General features: G+C 43.4%; 2 protein-coding genes and 1 long non-coding RNA gene across 5 annotated transcripts in view; 1 reads left to right on the forward strand and 2 right to left on the reverse strand.

Annotated features, from left to right (window-relative positions):
- Positions 1-8,490, reverse strand: LOC120025350 (protein FAM219B-like). 2 transcript variants are annotated; one of them, XM_038969888.1, is made up of 6 exons: positions 8,270-8,490; positions 3,372-3,486; positions 3,153-3,246; positions 2,963-3,040; positions 2,260-2,311; positions 1-1,976 (listed from the first exon to the last, which is right to left on the reverse strand). In XM_038969888.1, the coding sequence occupies exons 1-6, from the start codon at positions 8,345-8,347 to the stop codon at positions 1,827-1,829; spliced, it is 567 nt and encodes a 188-aa protein (XP_038825816.1). In that variant the 5' UTR covers positions 8,348-8,490; the 3' UTR covers positions 1-1,826. The 2 variants fall into 2 exon arrangements, with proteins under 2 accessions (XP_038825816.1, XP_038825817.1); XM_038969889.1 differs by lacking the exon at positions 8,270-8,490 and adding an exon at positions 7,033-7,377.
- Positions 8,473-17,261, forward strand: part of LOC120025353 — a 19,566-nt gene continuing 10,777 nt past the window's right edge. Inside the window, exon 1 of one of the 2 annotated variants that reach the window (XR_005472989.1) lies at positions 8,473-8,579. This is a non-coding gene — a long non-coding RNA (uncharacterized LOC120025353). Of the gene's footprint in view, positions 8,580-15,007; positions 15,038-17,261 lie in introns of those variants that run through there. The other variant, XR_005472988.1, reaches the window with a different exon arrangement.
- LOC120025351 (cytochrome c oxidase subunit 5A, mitochondrial-like) lies at positions 9,494-14,986 on the reverse strand. Its single transcript, XM_038969890.1, has 5 exons — positions 14,824-14,986; positions 13,743-13,859; positions 13,463-13,584; positions 10,931-11,055; positions 9,494-9,630 (listed from the first exon to the last, which is right to left on the reverse strand). The coding sequence occupies exons 1-4, from the start codon at positions 14,894-14,896 to the stop codon at positions 10,942-10,944; spliced, it is 426 nt and encodes a 141-aa protein (XP_038825818.1). The 5' UTR covers positions 14,897-14,986; the 3' UTR covers positions 9,494-9,630; positions 10,931-10,941.

The raw sequence follows: 17,261 nt of genomic DNA on the forward strand, positions 1-17,261 counted from the left end.
TTCTGTAAAAATAACTTTCAATGGTGTAACATCCCCTCCAGCAAACCAGAAGAAAATTACAAAAGGATGTGTGCATATTAATTATATTGAATATAGCAAAACAATCTTTATAATCAAATAAAAATAGTTTCCTATACATAATATTTCAAGTTTTTTTTACATTTAGCACTCAGTAACACTTGGTATATTGTTTTAACTAGGATACAGAAGCAGATTGTCCCATTGGTTGCATAGTACAGGCGAGTGCAGTGTACTGGCTACTGACTGCACCGGTTGGTGTTGAGTGCAATATTTATCTATCTAGCACACAGGTCAAGCACTCAATGGCTGCGTTTAAACAGGCAGCCCAATTCTGATATTCTTTCTACTAATTGGTCTTTTGACCAATCATGCCAGAACTTTCCACGGCAGCTCTTTTTCAAAGCTGATGTGATTGGTCAAAAGACCAATTAGTGAAAAAAATATCAGAATTGGGTCTCTTGTGTAAACACCGCCAGACTGACACACTTCCACATTAAGTCTGCACTGATAAACAGCAACTAGCAAACACAAACACACTTCTTATCTTTAGCCACACATGTAAGGGCTCGAGTGATGAGAATCACTCATTCTAATGCCTGACAACACAGACAGATTTCTTCTAAATATTTAGTGTACTGACAATGCAATGCTTGCTTTAAAAATCAGAAGATACCAAAACACTAACATAAGGGTGGGAAAATTTACAATTAGCTGAGTGACATGCGAGTGAGAGTGATCAAAATGTAACAACAGGTAGGTGACTTGTCTGTTCAGATCGCCTTCTGATATCGTATGCATGTCCCTGTGAGTATCTAGTAACTACTATATGTAGTAGGCAGAGGATCAAGTAGGTTATTGTGTTGTGTACAGCATTGCCAGGAGGTAGTGGTTAACCTCAGTGACACCATGGGCTGTAATGTTACCTCTAACACGCAGGACAAGATTGACCAGTTCTCATTGCTGTAACATTACAGTAAAAACAGTGCCATTTTGTAACCCTTTAACATAACACTTTTTTTGGAAAAAGCATTGAAAGGCAGCCTGACATGAGTAAGTGCTAGTTTCCCTATATAATTTAAAGCATTAATTCACATACAAGTAAACCATGTAGTGTCAAAGCCACAGACAAGGGTTTGAGGTTAGACCCCAGATTAATACCAAGGATTTGCAACAAAAACAGGGAATTTTAGGAAGATGTATTAAAAATGCCAATCAATATATCTAAAGTTAGGGAATGTTCAGGTTTGTTTTCAAAGGGCTTACTTTAAAAAAAAGGGAATTGGAGCAAGACAAGCTTGCGGAAAAACTTTAGCGTTCAAACCGCTCTAGGACATTTGCTGTATGCATATCAATTTTCTATGTTTAAATAGACCTGGGAGAGATATGCCAAAGAGGACAACAAGACAGTGACCTTCTCCATCAGGTGAATGAGTGTAGTGCATTTCCAGAGATGAATCACCCTGCACCTGTCTATTCAGAGGGGCTGCAGCATGGTTAGCATTTCATCTAGATCCAAAATAACACAGAGGTCAACCTTTGGGGTGACAGAGAGCCCTGCTTGGACAGTGGCTAAGGCTTAGGATGACTTCTGTCCATGCTTAAGGTTAGTTAGGGTGTAGAGAGCACTGCATAAACAGTGGCTAGGCTTGAAAGTGTTAGGGGGGTTCCATGCTTAGACAGTGGTAGGGTTTGGGTAACAGGAGGCCTTCCTTGACTTAAACAGTGGCTAAGGTCAGGGTAACAGAGGTCCAGTCTTTAAACACAGAGCTGCAGGGTCAGCCAGGTCACAGCACTAAGTGCCCTCCTCACTGCACGGAGCACGACCAGGCCTCAGCGCAGCAGCAGGCTGAGGAACCCATGGCTTTAGGGGGAATGAGGTCCAGGTCCTCGTCGTCAGGGATCTCATCCAGCCGGTATCCATCCTGCAGCAGCTGCCTGCTCAGGTCTGGGTGTACCTGCACAGAGAGGTCAACAGGTCAGCTGTGGAATGACAATTCAAAAAAGGTATGCGGACAGGAGCTGTAAGGAGAATATAAATTGTAGGTGGATTTCAGATTTTGTTTTACATTATACTTGCATTGACTCGTTTAAATATGAATAGATGTGCAGTTGACTATAAGGGCAACTATTTTATATAGAAACTGAACCCTGTTCCTGATATAGAGCACTGCTGCTCAACGAACGAGCCTTTCTATGTAGAAGCATGGTCTGAGTATAGTATACACTGGACACACTCACCTCAGCTGAAGAATATCCTGAGGAATACTGCTCGACATCTAGCTCATCATCACTGCAAGGTCAAGACAAGATAATGTCATTAGGAAAACTCTTAGGCTGGGATTCAATCCGATCTCGGATTTGGACAATGTGCCACTTAAAGGTCATTTAGGATTGAGTCAACATATGCAGCGTTTACCGTAAATGTGGTCTATGCAAACGTGGGAAAATTGCCTTTTAAAATGTGCATTGCTGACCAGGCGCACTTGGATTGAATTCCAGCCCTATACGGGTTCCCGAGTGGCCCAGCGGTCACTGCATCTGAGTGTAGATGCATCACCACAGACCCTGGTTCGATTCCCGGCTGAATCACAACCAGCTGTGATTGGGAGTCCCATAGGGCGGCACACAATTGGAACAGCGTCGTCCGGGTTTGGCCGAGGTAGGCCGTCATTATTAATAAGAATTAGTTCTGACTTGCCTGGTTAAATAAAGGTTAAATAAAAAACTTCAAAAAAAAAACATAGGGTCTTTAGAGATTCTGTCTGCAGTCAGTAGTGCCTTGCCAATAGTGTTTGCCAGAGAGAGTACTTAGCACCTCTGAAAAGAGTGCCGGCCATAATTTGCGCACTGTCAGACATCCACCAGCGTGTGGTCCCTAAATCACAGCGCGCCGAACGATTGGAAAATCAACATTCGGTGCTATATGTGTGTAGTCCTTTACCTGTCTGATTCCAATGCTACCAATGTCTCTTCAGCGTGCTGACTCAAAGCGGCATAGCCTTTGTTGAACTTCACACTTCTACAAGAGGAACAAGAGAAACTTAGTATTGTAACAGCTCGAATACCTCAACTTCCATGTTTGTAGGCATCCAATGATACACGCCTACAAACATACATCTCCCTCCTCTTACCTCTTTCCTCCTTGCCTGGGCTGTTGCATCACTGGACCCCCTGAGGTAAGGCCTTTTTTCTTCATTGCTTTGCGGGCCATCTCACGGTGTTTCTCTAAAGCCAGGATTCAGTCACATGCAGAAGAACACTTTAAATAAAAACATAGGCTATGACAACACTGAAACATCACAAGGCTTTAAACAGGAATTGTGTCAATCTAGGGCGAGGAATGCGCTTACGTAGTTTCATGTGAATGGCTGGGGCTTTGGACATGATGTAGGGTCCCCTCTTCTCCAAAGGTCTGATGCCCCCATCTGTAGCCCTTGGTCTTGAGCTGCTGCCAGTGCCAGGACCCTTAACATGTGAAAATCAGGAATGTATGAAATGTCATGGCGGATTCTGTTACAAATAGAGGATCCCTGGGAGACAACTACAGGAAAACAGCCTTGCCCTAATGCTGCTACAAAACTACAAATTAGCCCTGCCATTAGCCTCTCATTTAAATCAAAAAGATAACTAGCCAAGTATATTGCCACCAATTTAGAAAATGATAATTTTTTAAATTATAAATGAATGTTTTGCTCCATGAAGTAATCCAACAATGTTTATGCCACCATCTTGTCTATTTAAAATCTTCTCACATTGTTTGTCACAGGTGAGTGCCATCATGATCATGACACTTCCCAAAATGCTGCATGTCATGACGGGACTCACCAGTGTCGCTCAATGAGAGAAGATTTTAAACAGACAAGATGGTGGCATAAACATTGTTGGATTACTTCATGGAGAAAAACATTTATTTTAATAACTGAGCATTTTCTAAATTCAAATGAATCACCTGCAACTGGTCACGCCCGAATTGAGACCATAAAAAGTATTGTCAAATACAGGTTAGTTCAGATCTATGCTGGCGGTTTGTATAGGGCTGTCCAGTAAAGGACACCCAAAATCTTTGGTTATATCATAAAATTGCCAGTGTTATGTTTGGATTCAGTCGTGTTCTTAACTTTGTGAAACTCTTCCGTTTCAATTGCTACCATAGCTATGCTTATGCAAATGCCTTTCATATTTCTACTGCAAGAAACATTTCAATTTAGCCGTTTCCATATGTGTGGAGGACGGCTCATAATAACGCTTGGAATCTGCCCGCTTTTATCCACTCAGAGACTAAGTCCCCAACCCAACCTCCACAACCTGAGTGATGCCCCCAGCCCGAGTCCGGCCGTCCCTGCTCGGACTCTGAGTGCCCCCCGCCTTGGGGGAGGCCTCCTCGTGCACCTGGTGAACTTTTGACTTCTACAGCGAGTCCCAACCTGACTCACAATCCCACCAGAAGACGGGCCTGGTGGATGGGCAACCACCACCTAGCCCCCTACCTATCCAGAGCCCAATGTCTTATGCTTTCTACCCATCTGCCTGTTCTCTCTCACACTCTGTCTGGCCTCTGGCCCTTCTCCGTGCACCTGGTAACCGGTAAGTAAAGAAGGAGGATGGTCCCCGACAAAAGCTTGGATCGAGGGCTGACTATCAATAGATCGCAGTAAGTGAGCTGCTCTGCTACGTATGAAACCCTAACCCAGAATCAGGTCGTCTACGAGTGATTTAGCACCAGGTTCCCCACAAACATGCGGTGTGCATCAGGAGAGGGGCAGCAACTTATCCGGCCGCACCCCAACCTAGTCACGAACGGCTCTACTCACCTGTCAAGAGGCAGGCTATCCCGGGCCAACCGAAGATCCGCGGCGCTACGGAATCGTTACGTTTATGGGGGATTCTGATTTAGAGGTGTTCAGTCATAATCCCACAGATGGTAGCTTCGCACCACTGGCTCCTCAGCCAAGTAAACACACCAAATGTCTGAACCTGCGGTTCCTCTCGTATTGAGCAGGATTACTATTTCAACAACACATCATCAGTAGGGTAAAACTAAACTGTCTCACGATGGTCCAAACCCTGCTCATGTTCCCTATTAGTGGGTGAACAATCCAACGCTTGGTGAATTCTGCTTCACAATGATAGGAAGAGCCGACATCAAAAGATCAAAAAGCGACGTCGCTATGAACGCTTGGCCGCCACAAGCCAGTTATCGCTGTGGGTAACTTCTGACACCTCCTGCCTAAAAGGCAAAAATTCAGAAGGATCGTGAGGTCCCACTTCTCATACTGAAAATCAAGATCAAGCGAGCTTTTGCCCTTCTGCTCGACGGGAAGTTTCTGTCCTCCCTAAGCTCACCTGCGTTACCGTTTGACAGGTGTACCGCCCCAGTCAAACTCCCCACCTGCCACTGTCCCTGGAGCACGTCGCACCCAGGGCTCGCCTCCCCAAGTAAGTGAAAAAAATGACAAGAGTAGTGGTATTTCACCGGCGGCAAAGGCCTCCCACTTATTCTATACCTCTCATGTCTCTTCACAGTGCCAGACTAGAGTCAAGCTCAACATGGTCTTCTTTCCCCGCTGATTCCATCAAGCCAGTTCCCTTGGCTGTGGCTTCGCTAGACAGTAGGTAGGGACAGTGGGAATCTCGTTCCTACATTCATGCGCGTCACTAATTAGATGACAATGCATTTGGCTACCTCAAGAGAATATCCCGCCGTTTGTCCCTGCTTCATCGAATTTCCTCACTTTGACATGAGGGGGTCACAGCCACCCTGAAGGTGGTTTGAGAGCGACCGCGAAGGCTAGCATTCTACGGTCAGATATCATCAAATTGACATCCATTCGAGTAACGCCCGGTGGTATCATCAGAGGCTTTTCTATCTTACAAACTGGACACCAGTTGCCGCTACTAACCTTCAGCGGACTTTAACTGGGTTTTTACACCCAATCGACATCAAGTGCCAGCACAATACTTATAGGCTTGAGAACCAAATAACCCTCGCAGTATCTAGCGGCACCATCGACAGGGTGTCGGAAGAGCAACAGAAAATAATCATCCCCTTTCAATCATTTACTTTCCCAGTCAGCCCTCCGGGACAGAGCCATAGGAACCACCTTACCAGCGCTTCATTGATATTCCTCACTTTGACATGAGGGGGTCACAGTCACTCCACGGGTGATTTGAGTGCGACCGCCACATGTGGGTACGCTCCTTTTGAATTTCATCAAGTTGACATTCAGTGATCCGTGACCAGTGGGAACCTAAGCTTCTTCCGTCCGTTTTATTGTTCCGCAGCAAATCAATGGCCGTGGATGGTACTACCCACATCAAATGTAGACCTCCCTCCCCAGACAAGCTGGAGATACCTCTCCCCACTTCGTAGGGCATGAGCCAGATCCATGCAGGGCCAATGGGTTTAGTCTCTGCCTCAAGTCTAGTGAGTGTAGAGGAGACCTCCCCACCTACAATGTATGGGGCCGGCAAGCGCCGTAGCTGGAGAGATCTGCGAGAAGGGTCCGGAGCGTGTCCAGAGTTGCCGCCGCCAACCGCCGGACCCAACCCCCCCACCGGTCCGCCTTCGGCCAGGCCAACGGACACCACCCGGACGAACCCCCACACGCAGCCCATTGCGAGACCACGCACGAGAGACCATGAGATGGGCCGCACAATGAACTTCCAATCATGGCGAGAGGAGGGCCTCCCTAATCTTCTACATTTGCAAACACTGTACATAGATTTTTCTATTGTGTCATTGACTGTATGTTTGTTTATGTGTAACTCTGTGTTGTTTTTGTCGCACTGCTTTGCTTTATCTTGGCCAGGTCGCAGTTGGAAATGATAACTTGTTCTCAACTGGCCTACCTGGTTAAATAAAGGTGAAATAAAATAATAAAAAAGGGCGACAGAGCGACTGCTCACCCTGCCGCGGCTCGAGCCCCGCTTCGCACCCCAGCCCGACCGACCCAGCCCTAAGAGCCAATCCTTACCCCGAAGTTACGGATCTTTTTTGCCAACTTTCCTTACCTACATTGTTATAACATGCCAGAGGCTGTTCACCTTGGAGACCTGCTGTGGATATGGGTACGGCCCGGCGTGAGATTTACACCCTCGCCACCAGATCTTCGAGGGCCAGGGAGAGCTCACCGGACGCCGCCAAAACCGCAATGCTTTCCAGGGCTTGGGTCCCTCTCCCGGGGCGAACCCATTCCAGGGCGCTCTGCCCTTCACAAAGAAAAGAGAACTCTCCCCAGGGCTCCCGCCAGTTTCTCCGGGACCGGTCGCGTTACCGCACTGGATGCCTCGCGGCACCCGTCTCCGCCAGTCCGTGGACAAGTAGTTTGCGATCAATGGGTCACATTACCAAGGAGCTATTGAAATGATAAAGTTTGAAAAACTAATGTAAAAACATGTGAGATGAAAATGGACAAACTAACGGGTGCAATGTGTAGGTCTGCTGAGTGTACATTTTGAACCTTGTTTGAAGTCACTAGGTCACATGACCAAGAAGCTATTGAAATAAAAAAAATAAAAAATAGTGCAAGATGTAAAAAAAAAAGTGTGTGCAATGTGTATCTATGCCATCGGGTTAGCTAGAACCAGTTTTTAAAGTTAGGAGTAATGGTTAAAGAGCTATTTAAATTTGAATAATTAGATTTGTCACTATGTTGACTGCTAACTGCTGTTGGTGGCCGTAAGGAAAACTACAGGCGAATATCCAACCTTAATCTGGCTTTACCTCGGTTGCAATATAGGCATATTCCCACGAGTGTAAAGGGTTAACGGAATAGTAAAGATTATACAAAACGTTTTAAAATATCAAAAGAACATATTGGTGTGTATTCTACGCAATTGAACATACCCTATTTTTAATATTTGTCAGTGAACCTAAACAAGTTGCTGGATAGGGCAAGTAGCCTAGCGGTAAAGAGCGTTGGGCCAGTAATAAAATGGTCGCTGGTTCGAATGCCCGAGGTGACTAGGTGGAAAATATGTCGATGTGCCCTTGAGCTAGGCACTTATCCAGAGCAATTAGGGTTAAGAGCGTCTTCTAAATGACTAATTTAAATAACGTTCTCAGTATCTGGTGTACAATCTGTAGCTAACATGGTTAGCTTACAAACTTTGCTAACGTTAGCAGTAAATAACAAGCCAAGTAACGTTATACGCTGAGAGAATGGTAGGTTGGCTGTCATTTGAAAACAGTTGCCAGAAATCAGATTGCGTGTGTTATTAGTTAGCTAGCTAGCCAAAACATAGTTACCGGGGTCAAAACTTGGGAGTCGGGCACTGCAGCAAGGAGAGCATCCCTCTCCTCCTGTTCCTCCATAATGTTGTTCATGTTGGTGGGAATGTTCACGCTTTACACGCTAAAACAGGCATGTTGACTATTTCCAACCATCCATGAAAGGATGTTTTATCACTGCTGTATTTTACTCCTGCTAGCTAGTCTAAGGACCACTTCCGCTTCCTGTCAACAGAAGCCTTGGACTACTTTCACCGTCCTTCCTTCATCCCTACCCCAAATCATCAGAAACCACATAAGGTCGGAGAACTTCAGTAGTAGCAAAGAGGTAAGACACTTTCTGGCGATAGTATTACCAATATCAAATTCTGTCTGATCATTGCGATATTCAACAAAAGAAGGGGCCACCTAACAGGGCTAGTGCAAAATTACATATTGGCTAGCACCTATTGATGAAGGAAACTTCTTCCCGGGGACTATTTAAGAGCCCCGACGCTTGCTATTAACGTTGACACGGATCGCTTGCGGTAAGGTTTTGGACATAAGGAACGTATGTTCATTCATAATCAGCGTGAAATAATTTTGAGTAAACAAAATGTTAAATTACTACACACCTTTAGGGTTAGTGTTCCCAAACGGCCATATCACAGCACTTCAGGAAGACGACCACCAGTGCTAATTAGCAATCTAGCATGTGTAACGTTAACTGGGAGGAAGCACGCAACATATGGATATTTGCAAATCTGCTAGTTGATGTTAGTGTTTCAAGATTATTTCTCGCTAAAATGAGAGAAGGGCCATATTTCGAAAACCGGTCCACAAGCAGTCATTGACGTTTAACAGCCAGACGTGAGCGAAGCTAACCGCTGAACACCCTACGGTACGGGAAGAAGGGTTTGAGAGCTAGTGCAAAACCTGACAGAATTACAAGACCCCTCTGCATTGAATCAAAGTGAATGATGACCAAACCCATTGTTGGAATTAATCCCTAAGTCCTCAACTTTCTTGAACTACCATTTTACATCAGTTTCGACCCAGCAGTATTATGAGATGCATCAAAGTACATACTACTAGTTAGGTTAAATGTTTGGCTCTGCCATATGTTCATGTAAACATAAGATTATGTTGTGCATGTGTATGTCAGTGGTCTGAAAAGCCCATACATTTATTTAATTGAGCATTGACACCTTTTGAATTAATGGGTTACACGCCAGTAAATCAAGCTTACCATTGAGACAGCAGCATCAATAGATATTGCTTTATTAAATCCATTATTTTGTACACAACAGGAGAGAGTGGATTAAATCAACATCATACAGACACCAGGACAAGGCAGAGACTTGAAGAGAAGTGGTTCATCTCATTGGCCACCAGATGACCTGAGGGGAAATGAAAAGGAAATTTAAAATGAAGAAAATGAATGTTGATTTAAAATGAAGAGAACTGTGAAAGGCCCAAAGATGCAACATGCGTTTCCCAAAAGACCATGCAGAGAGAACGTTCGCTTATCGTGTCATTGAGGCATGTGTCAATACTGATAGGATCAAAAGAAAAGCAGAGCTGCTCTCAGGCCAGCTTTCTCCATTGAAATCTTACCTTAAAGCTGCAGTATGTAACTTTCTGGGCAACCAGACCAAGTTCGCATAGAAATGGGTTATAGATCTGTCACTCATTGAAAGCAAGCCTAAGAAGCGGTAGATCTGTTATGTGCGCTATATCTATGCTTCCAGTTCTCAAGTTTAGTTTTAGTGTCTTGGTTTTGTACACCAGCTTCACATTGATAGATGTAACGGATGTGAAATGGCTAGCTAGTTAGCGGGTACGCGCTAGTAGCATTTCAATCAGTTACGTCACTTGCTCGGAAACCTAGAAGTAGGGTTGCACCTTGCTCTGCAAGGGCCGCGGCTTTTGTGGAGCGATGGGTAACGATGCTTCGTGGGTGACCGTTGTTGATGTGTGCAGAGGGTCCCTGGTTCGCGCCCGAGGTCGGGGCGAGGGGACGTACTAAAGTTATACTGTTACATAGACAATATTTTTGGTTATGGAAAAGTTATTTCAGAGCAGTACAATGATTCTCTAAACAATGACTGCTTGTTTTATCAAAGTGAAATTAGGCAAACTAGAATTTTAGCAACCTGGAAATGGCGGAGCGATTTTTCTGCACATTGCACATTTAACATTAGAATTATTCCACAATACTGACGCCGTATCAGCTCCTAGAGATTATCACCTATGGCTGCTAATATTAATGCACTAAATGAAACTCAATTGAATAAACATAACTGATTTCAATATCATTTAAATATAGGCCTATGTAGCCTATACTTTGGATAGGCTATTTGTCTTTTAATGCAGTCATCTTATCCTTTGCTTGTTTAATATTTGCAGAGACATTGGCAACTTTATTTGTATTCAACTTCGTTGTGAAGTTATGGGGTCACAGACTGAAACATCTTGATTCTATGTTTAGTGGGGATCTGTATAACATATTTAACGATGCACTTCGCTGTTCTACGAATGGTCTGAGGCAGTTGGTAAATAACATGCGTTTAAGTGCAACTTTAGGAACAAAGGTTTTGGAACAATGCTCCTACGAAGGTTGGAACAATGAACTTAGCCTTAAGATGCTTTTGAGAAACCGGGCCCAGAGCATTCACTTTTCAATGTGTAAGCACTCACCCAAAGGATGTCTATAATTTGTCCATGCCCAGATCCTCAGGTGTGGAGATACCCAGCTCAATCAGAGTGGGCTGCAGTTCTTGAATCAGGTATGGGTAGATATCTTTGTGGGGGCCAGATTTGTCCTGTTACAGAGAGAGGACGATGAAGTTCACCATAGGGAATATTACAAAAAAGGCATACAGGTTGAATATTGTGTACCATTCTATACATTTCCTAAAATACTAATATATTATGTGAATAAATTCAAAGGAAATTAAATCCAAATTATTTTACATGTTAAACCCTATTTCACAAGAAAGTGACATATACAGAACAAAAATAAACACTGAAGTGTTGGTCTCATGAGCTGAAATAAGATCCCAGAAATGTTTACATTCTGTTAGTGAGCATTTCTCCTTTGCCAAGAATCAATCCACCGGACAGTTGTGGCATATCAAGAAATCGATTAAACAGTACGATCGTTACACAGGTGCACCTTGTGCTGGGGACAATAAAAGGCCACTCAAATGTGCAGTTTTGTCACACAACACAATGCCACCGATGTCTCAAGTTGAGGGAGCATGATATTGGCATGCTGAATGCAGGAATGTCAACGAGAGCTGTTGCCAGAGAATTTAATGTTCATTTCTCTACCATAAGCTGCCTCCAACACCATGTCAGAGAATTTGGCAGTACGTCCAACCGGCCTCACAACCACGTCAACCCAGGACCTGCATATCTAGCTTCTTCACCTGCGTGATTGTCTGAGACCAGCCACCTGATGAGTATTTCTGTGTGTAATAAAGCCCTTTTGTATGAAAAAAAATAATTCTGATTGGCTGGGCCTATGCACACCCATGCTGTGCCCAGTCATGTGAAATCCATAGATTAGGGCCTAATTTAATTTTAAGTTGACTGATTTCCTTATGAACTAACTTGTTGAATGTTGCATTTGTTCAGAATAGCATAAAAATAGATTATGCTGTGAACCTTCCAGCTAGTCTAGTTAAATAAAAGGTAACAAAAAATAGTTGGCTATGTTGAAAGTGTGAGGAATTGGTACACCTACTAATTAAGGAGTTTGACTGTTCTTTTTGTACAGCTAGGTGGCTCATGTGAGGATTAAAGTCTGCTTCCACCAAATACAAGAAATAGCCCAAACCCTAAAAGTCAATAGTATGCATATTTCAGGGGAACCAGTTGTTTTCAAAGCTACTGGAATGTTCAAAAATGTGCTTTTGATGGATTTGTCTGAATGGAAGTCATTTAAATTTATGCTCAGCTATCTGTACAATTTTCTAATTTAACCATCTGGAACAAAAACACCTACTGAATACGATAAAGGTGCTGCAACATGTAGAATGTCTCACCCATGTGGAAGCTAGGTGAATTGCAATAGGCCCAGCTAATCAGAATGAGTTTTCCCCCAAGGGAATGTTGCATTTTATATTTTTGTTCAGTATACTATGGACATTTTCAGAAATTACAATGCAAAAATTCTACATGTAGCTCCTTTAACCAAATGGCATAAATTGAAATGGAAAGAGATTTTCCATTTTTACATACGATATAAAAGCAGCGAGTTTATCCACACTTATGTAGTTCTGTCCTTGAGCGGTTGTTGTCTATTAATGTTCTGTATTGTTTCATGTTGTGTGGACCCTAGGTAGAGTAGCGGCTGCTTTCACAACAGCTAATGGGGATCCTAATACAGTGCAGTCGGAAAGTATTCAGAACCCTTGACTTTTTTCAATTACATTACAGCCTTATTCTAAGATCACCCCCCCCCCCCCCCCCCCCCTAATCTACATGCAATACCCAATAATGGCAACAACAACAAAACAAAAAAACCTTTGGCAGTGATTACAGCCTCGAGTCTTCTTGGGTATGAAGCGACAAGCTTGGCACACCTGTATTTGGGGAGTTTCTCCATTCCTCTCTGCAGATCCTCTCGAGTTCTGTCAGGTTGGATGGGGAGCGTCGCTGCACAGCTACTTTCAGGTTTCTCCAGAGATGTTCGATCGGGTTCAAGTCCGGGCTCTGGCTTGGCCACTCAAGGACATTCAGAGGCTTGTCCCAAAGCCAAGGACAATTCCTTTGACCTCATGGTTTGGTCTGACATGCACTGTCAACTGTGGGACCTTATATAGACCGGTGTGTGTGCTTTTCCAAATCATGTCCAATCAATTGAATTTACCACAGGTGGACTCCAATCAAGTTATAGAAACATCAAAGATGATCATTGGAAACATGAGCTTAATTTCAAGTCTCATAGCAAAGGGTCTGAATACTTATGTAAATAAGTATGTTTTATTTTTAATACATTTGCTAAAACGTTTAAACCTGTTCTCGCATTGTCATTATTGTGTGTAGATTGAGGGGGGGGGGGGTCATTTAATCAATTTTAGAATAAGGCTAACGTAACAATGTGGGAAAAGTCAAGGGGTCTGAACACTTCCCGACTGCACTGTAAAATACCAAAAATACATACGTTTATTTTATTGAGATATGACTTCACTAGAAGTCGGTAGGGGAAGCTGTGTAGCTCACCTTGACTGCCTCGAGGATGCGGATGGCACTGGCCAAGTCATTCAACCTTCGGCAAGCACGAAGAGCTGAGTCGAGGATTTTGGGTTCAGGTACCAGGTCGTAGCCAATTAATGTGTTCATGCCTATGGGATGTGGAATGGGATTCAAGCATACTCTGTTATACATTTTCTTCTCTCCAAATGTTATAGTTTTAAAATGTAATCTGGCTATCCGTTAGTCTCCAACTCAAGGACCCTCGGCAAAAGTGCAAACTTATTTTCAATAATCTTTAGAAGATCACCTTTCTTCAGCTCCCAGGCATCAATGTCTGGCTTGCTGAAATAAGTGACCCAACGGGCATCGAACTCCTCATCTGTCTCCACCTTGGCATGGGAGTAGCATCGGGAGGCCAAAGGAGCTGCAACATAGAAAACAAACTAATTCTAGATTATATAGGAGGTCAAGGACTATTCGTAGATGCTTGACTGAAAAAAATATACACACCCTTCCATTCTCATGACAAAGCAGGTGAGCTGTAACCTACACCTTCTGTCAGACATGTCATCTCACTACCAGCTGATTTCAAATTCGATTTTTGCAGCCCAGTATGTTTTGAGTACTTTGCCAGTGTACTCCACTAAGATCTATTCTAGGGGAAACTGACCAATATATGTCAAATGAATAATTACAATATCCCCTTAGCTTTGCAGGGAAGAAATGTCTATTTACAGCAATCTGGCTAACTGGGCCAGAGGTCAATGCCAAGACACTATTTATTTTCACAGCACAAATCTAGCCATAACTGAGTGTACAGATCAAGAGCAGTCGATGGTGTAGGACATGACCATACACTGGTTTGACCGCAAGGTCTAGAATTGCTGCGCATTGTTGTGCACTTGTGACTCCCTCGAAAAACTGAAGCGTGGGTCATCACAAGGACACATGCTAAAGTTTACTAGCTGTCTCATGGAATCTATACATTTACACTGGATATGACAAATTTATGAACGTGATGACACTACACTAAGGGCACCAATAAATGTTACTTTAGATCAAATGAAAATCAATGTCACCCTGACGCAAACATTAGTCCCATTGACTTGGCATTCGCTGTATGTAGCTAGCTTAAAGCTATCTATGTGTAGGACCACAATACACAACTTACAGTATTTGTGACTTCATATACTTGCCACAATGCATTGAATTAGCCTAATAGTGTAAACTATATGTCGAGTTTTGTGAGACTACCTTAACGTTACATACCATTTACGACTAACGTTAGCTAGCTTTATGGCTATTTGCGATGGACAACTGGCGAACACGAAAGGCAAACAGTTGTATGAATAAATATACCATTTAATAGGCTTTGCCGTCAGTCTTACCCGAGTAACATGGTCGTATCCGCGCTAAACTCCGTACCCCAGAGGTTGAAAGTCGAACAACGGCTCTGAACATCTTGCCGACCGGTAAGAATCAGTGGCTAATGGTGTCGTATGCTAAGGAACAGATTCAGAGGGACATCGAAAAGGGAAGCAATTGCGTCTGCGCAAAGCCGCAGTGGCTACGTGCTAGGAGACAACCGCGCGACAGAGTGAGGTAGGTTGTTAGCCTCACCTTGAAGGTCTATCAACAACTGCCATTTGGAAATAAATGCATACAATGCACATACCTTAAAGTAACGCATTTATATAATTACACACTACTATAGTGGTGTTAACCTGCCTAACGCAGTAAATAAACTGGGGTACACTTCTCTTTTTAGCTAGGCTACATTACCCACTGATAATTGGGGCATTCGAACGCAGCTCTAGGCTGGGTTTGCCAAAAGCATCGTAGCATTTATCTTAATTCCATAGAAACTAAATGGACGAAAGATTATTTTAGGGCTACGATGCTTTTGGGAAACAGCCCAGGTTGACACACCGCCTGCCTGAACAAAGACCAAATAAAACTTGAGCAGACAGAATAACCATTTCACCCCTTAAACTGCAGTACGTTTTAACCCATTACTTATCATATAAATATAGATCTTATTGCCAAAACATGTACACTGTAACATTAATACACAAAAAGCATGATTAATAGAGTGAAACTAGCGGCAACAAACAAATGGTTGGCATGCCAAAAACCGGTAGATTGTTCATGGGCCCTATTAGCCCTTGATCATGACTTGGTTCAATTACATTACACACAAATCATTGGATGAAGGAAGGGGGAGTTTTGTTTAAGAGCTGTGAAGCTAGGTCTGAACATTAAAGGAAAATTTCACCCCAAAACTCTTTTGGTATGTGTAATTAGTCCATTGTTTAGTCCCAACATGCTTTGCTTGTCAACAATGGACTAATGAAACAAATGCCAAAATATAGTTTTTGGGTGGAGTTTTCTTTTTAACAAGGAAAACCCGATGGGGCTCCCAAGTGGGGCAACGATCTAAAGCTTTGCATCTCAGTGCTAGAGGCGTCACTATAGACCCTGGTTCAATTCCAGGCTGTATCACAACCGGCCGTGATTGGGAGTCCCATAGGGCGGCGCACAATTGGCCCAGCGTCGTTAGTGTTTGGCCGGGGTAGGCCGTCATTGTAAATAAGAATTTGTTAACTGACTTGCCTAGTTAAATAAAAACATTTAAACAATGCATTGCTTGCAGTATGGTTTGGGAAGCATACAAACTATCTTTCCGATCAGTGAGAAATCATTTTCGAAAAACAAAGGTTAAATTGATACACACCTTTTTATAGTGTTAGTGTTCCCAGACGGCCATATGTCCATGTTACTGCGCTTGTGTACGGAAACAGGGAAGAAAGATTGGACGACCTTTGCTAATTAGCTATCTGCCTCTCTGAACACCTGTGTGTAAACGGACAGCCTGGTCTCATTGACTAGAGGTAAAATAGTACATCAAATCCGGGACACTCTAATTAGTATATGTTACGTTTGGTATGTTTACATGAGACAGAAGGTTACTTACGGCAAACGAAAGGGGGATGGGTGGGTGTGTAACACGAACATATAGCAACCTAAATGTTGTGTGTTTAATCTCAACATGGACAATTTTAGGATTTGAGCTAATTAGCAACTTTGCAACTGCTTGCTACTTAGCATGTTAGCTAACCTTAACTCTAACCCTAACTCCTAGCCTAGCTAACGTTACTGTTAGCTACCAAGTTAATGTTAGCCACAACAAATTGCAACATATCATACAAATTACAACTTGTAACATATCATACGAAATGTAAGGTCCTTGGACTAAGGAGTAACGTTAGAGTTCAATATTGGGCTTAGGCCTGTCATGCCAAATAGTGTCCCCCGGCCAAATAGTGTCCCCCCTACGTCACAATAGGATTCGATGAGTTCTAGCTTCCGTTTCTAGAACTTGCAACATTCTGACCAGATTACGTAATGAACCAAAGCGTCCGTTATTATGCTGGTTGCTTGGCTCTATTTGACCTCATAGGAGGATGCGGGCAGTTCTAGTTCTATTCAGTGTTGCCAACTTAGCGACTTTGTCGCTATATTTAGCGAGTATTTAGACCCCTCTAGCGACACATTTTCAAGAAAATCGACTAGCGACAAATATAGTGACTTTTTCTGGTGTTATGACTTTTGGAGACTCTGACGTGAAAGCATGTATCGTTCTTACTCTTCTCAACGAGCAGCGGGTGCTGCCGTGGGCCCCACCCCTGTCCCAAAGCACTCACAGTCCTCACGCAGCAGTCCCTCCCAGCTGCAGTCAGAGCAGGAGATGTTCACCCCTCCACGTCCAGACTGCAAATGAATCGCGCATGCGGGAAGCCGCCGCTGGCTGATCCCGCCCTGGCTT

This window comes from Salvelinus namaycush, chromosome 30, assembly GCF_016432855.1.
Source record: "Salvelinus namaycush isolate Seneca chromosome 30, SaNama_1.0, whole genome shotgun sequence".
Classification (NCBI taxonomy): domain Eukaryota; kingdom Metazoa; phylum Chordata; class Actinopteri; order Salmoniformes; family Salmonidae; genus Salvelinus; species Salvelinus namaycush.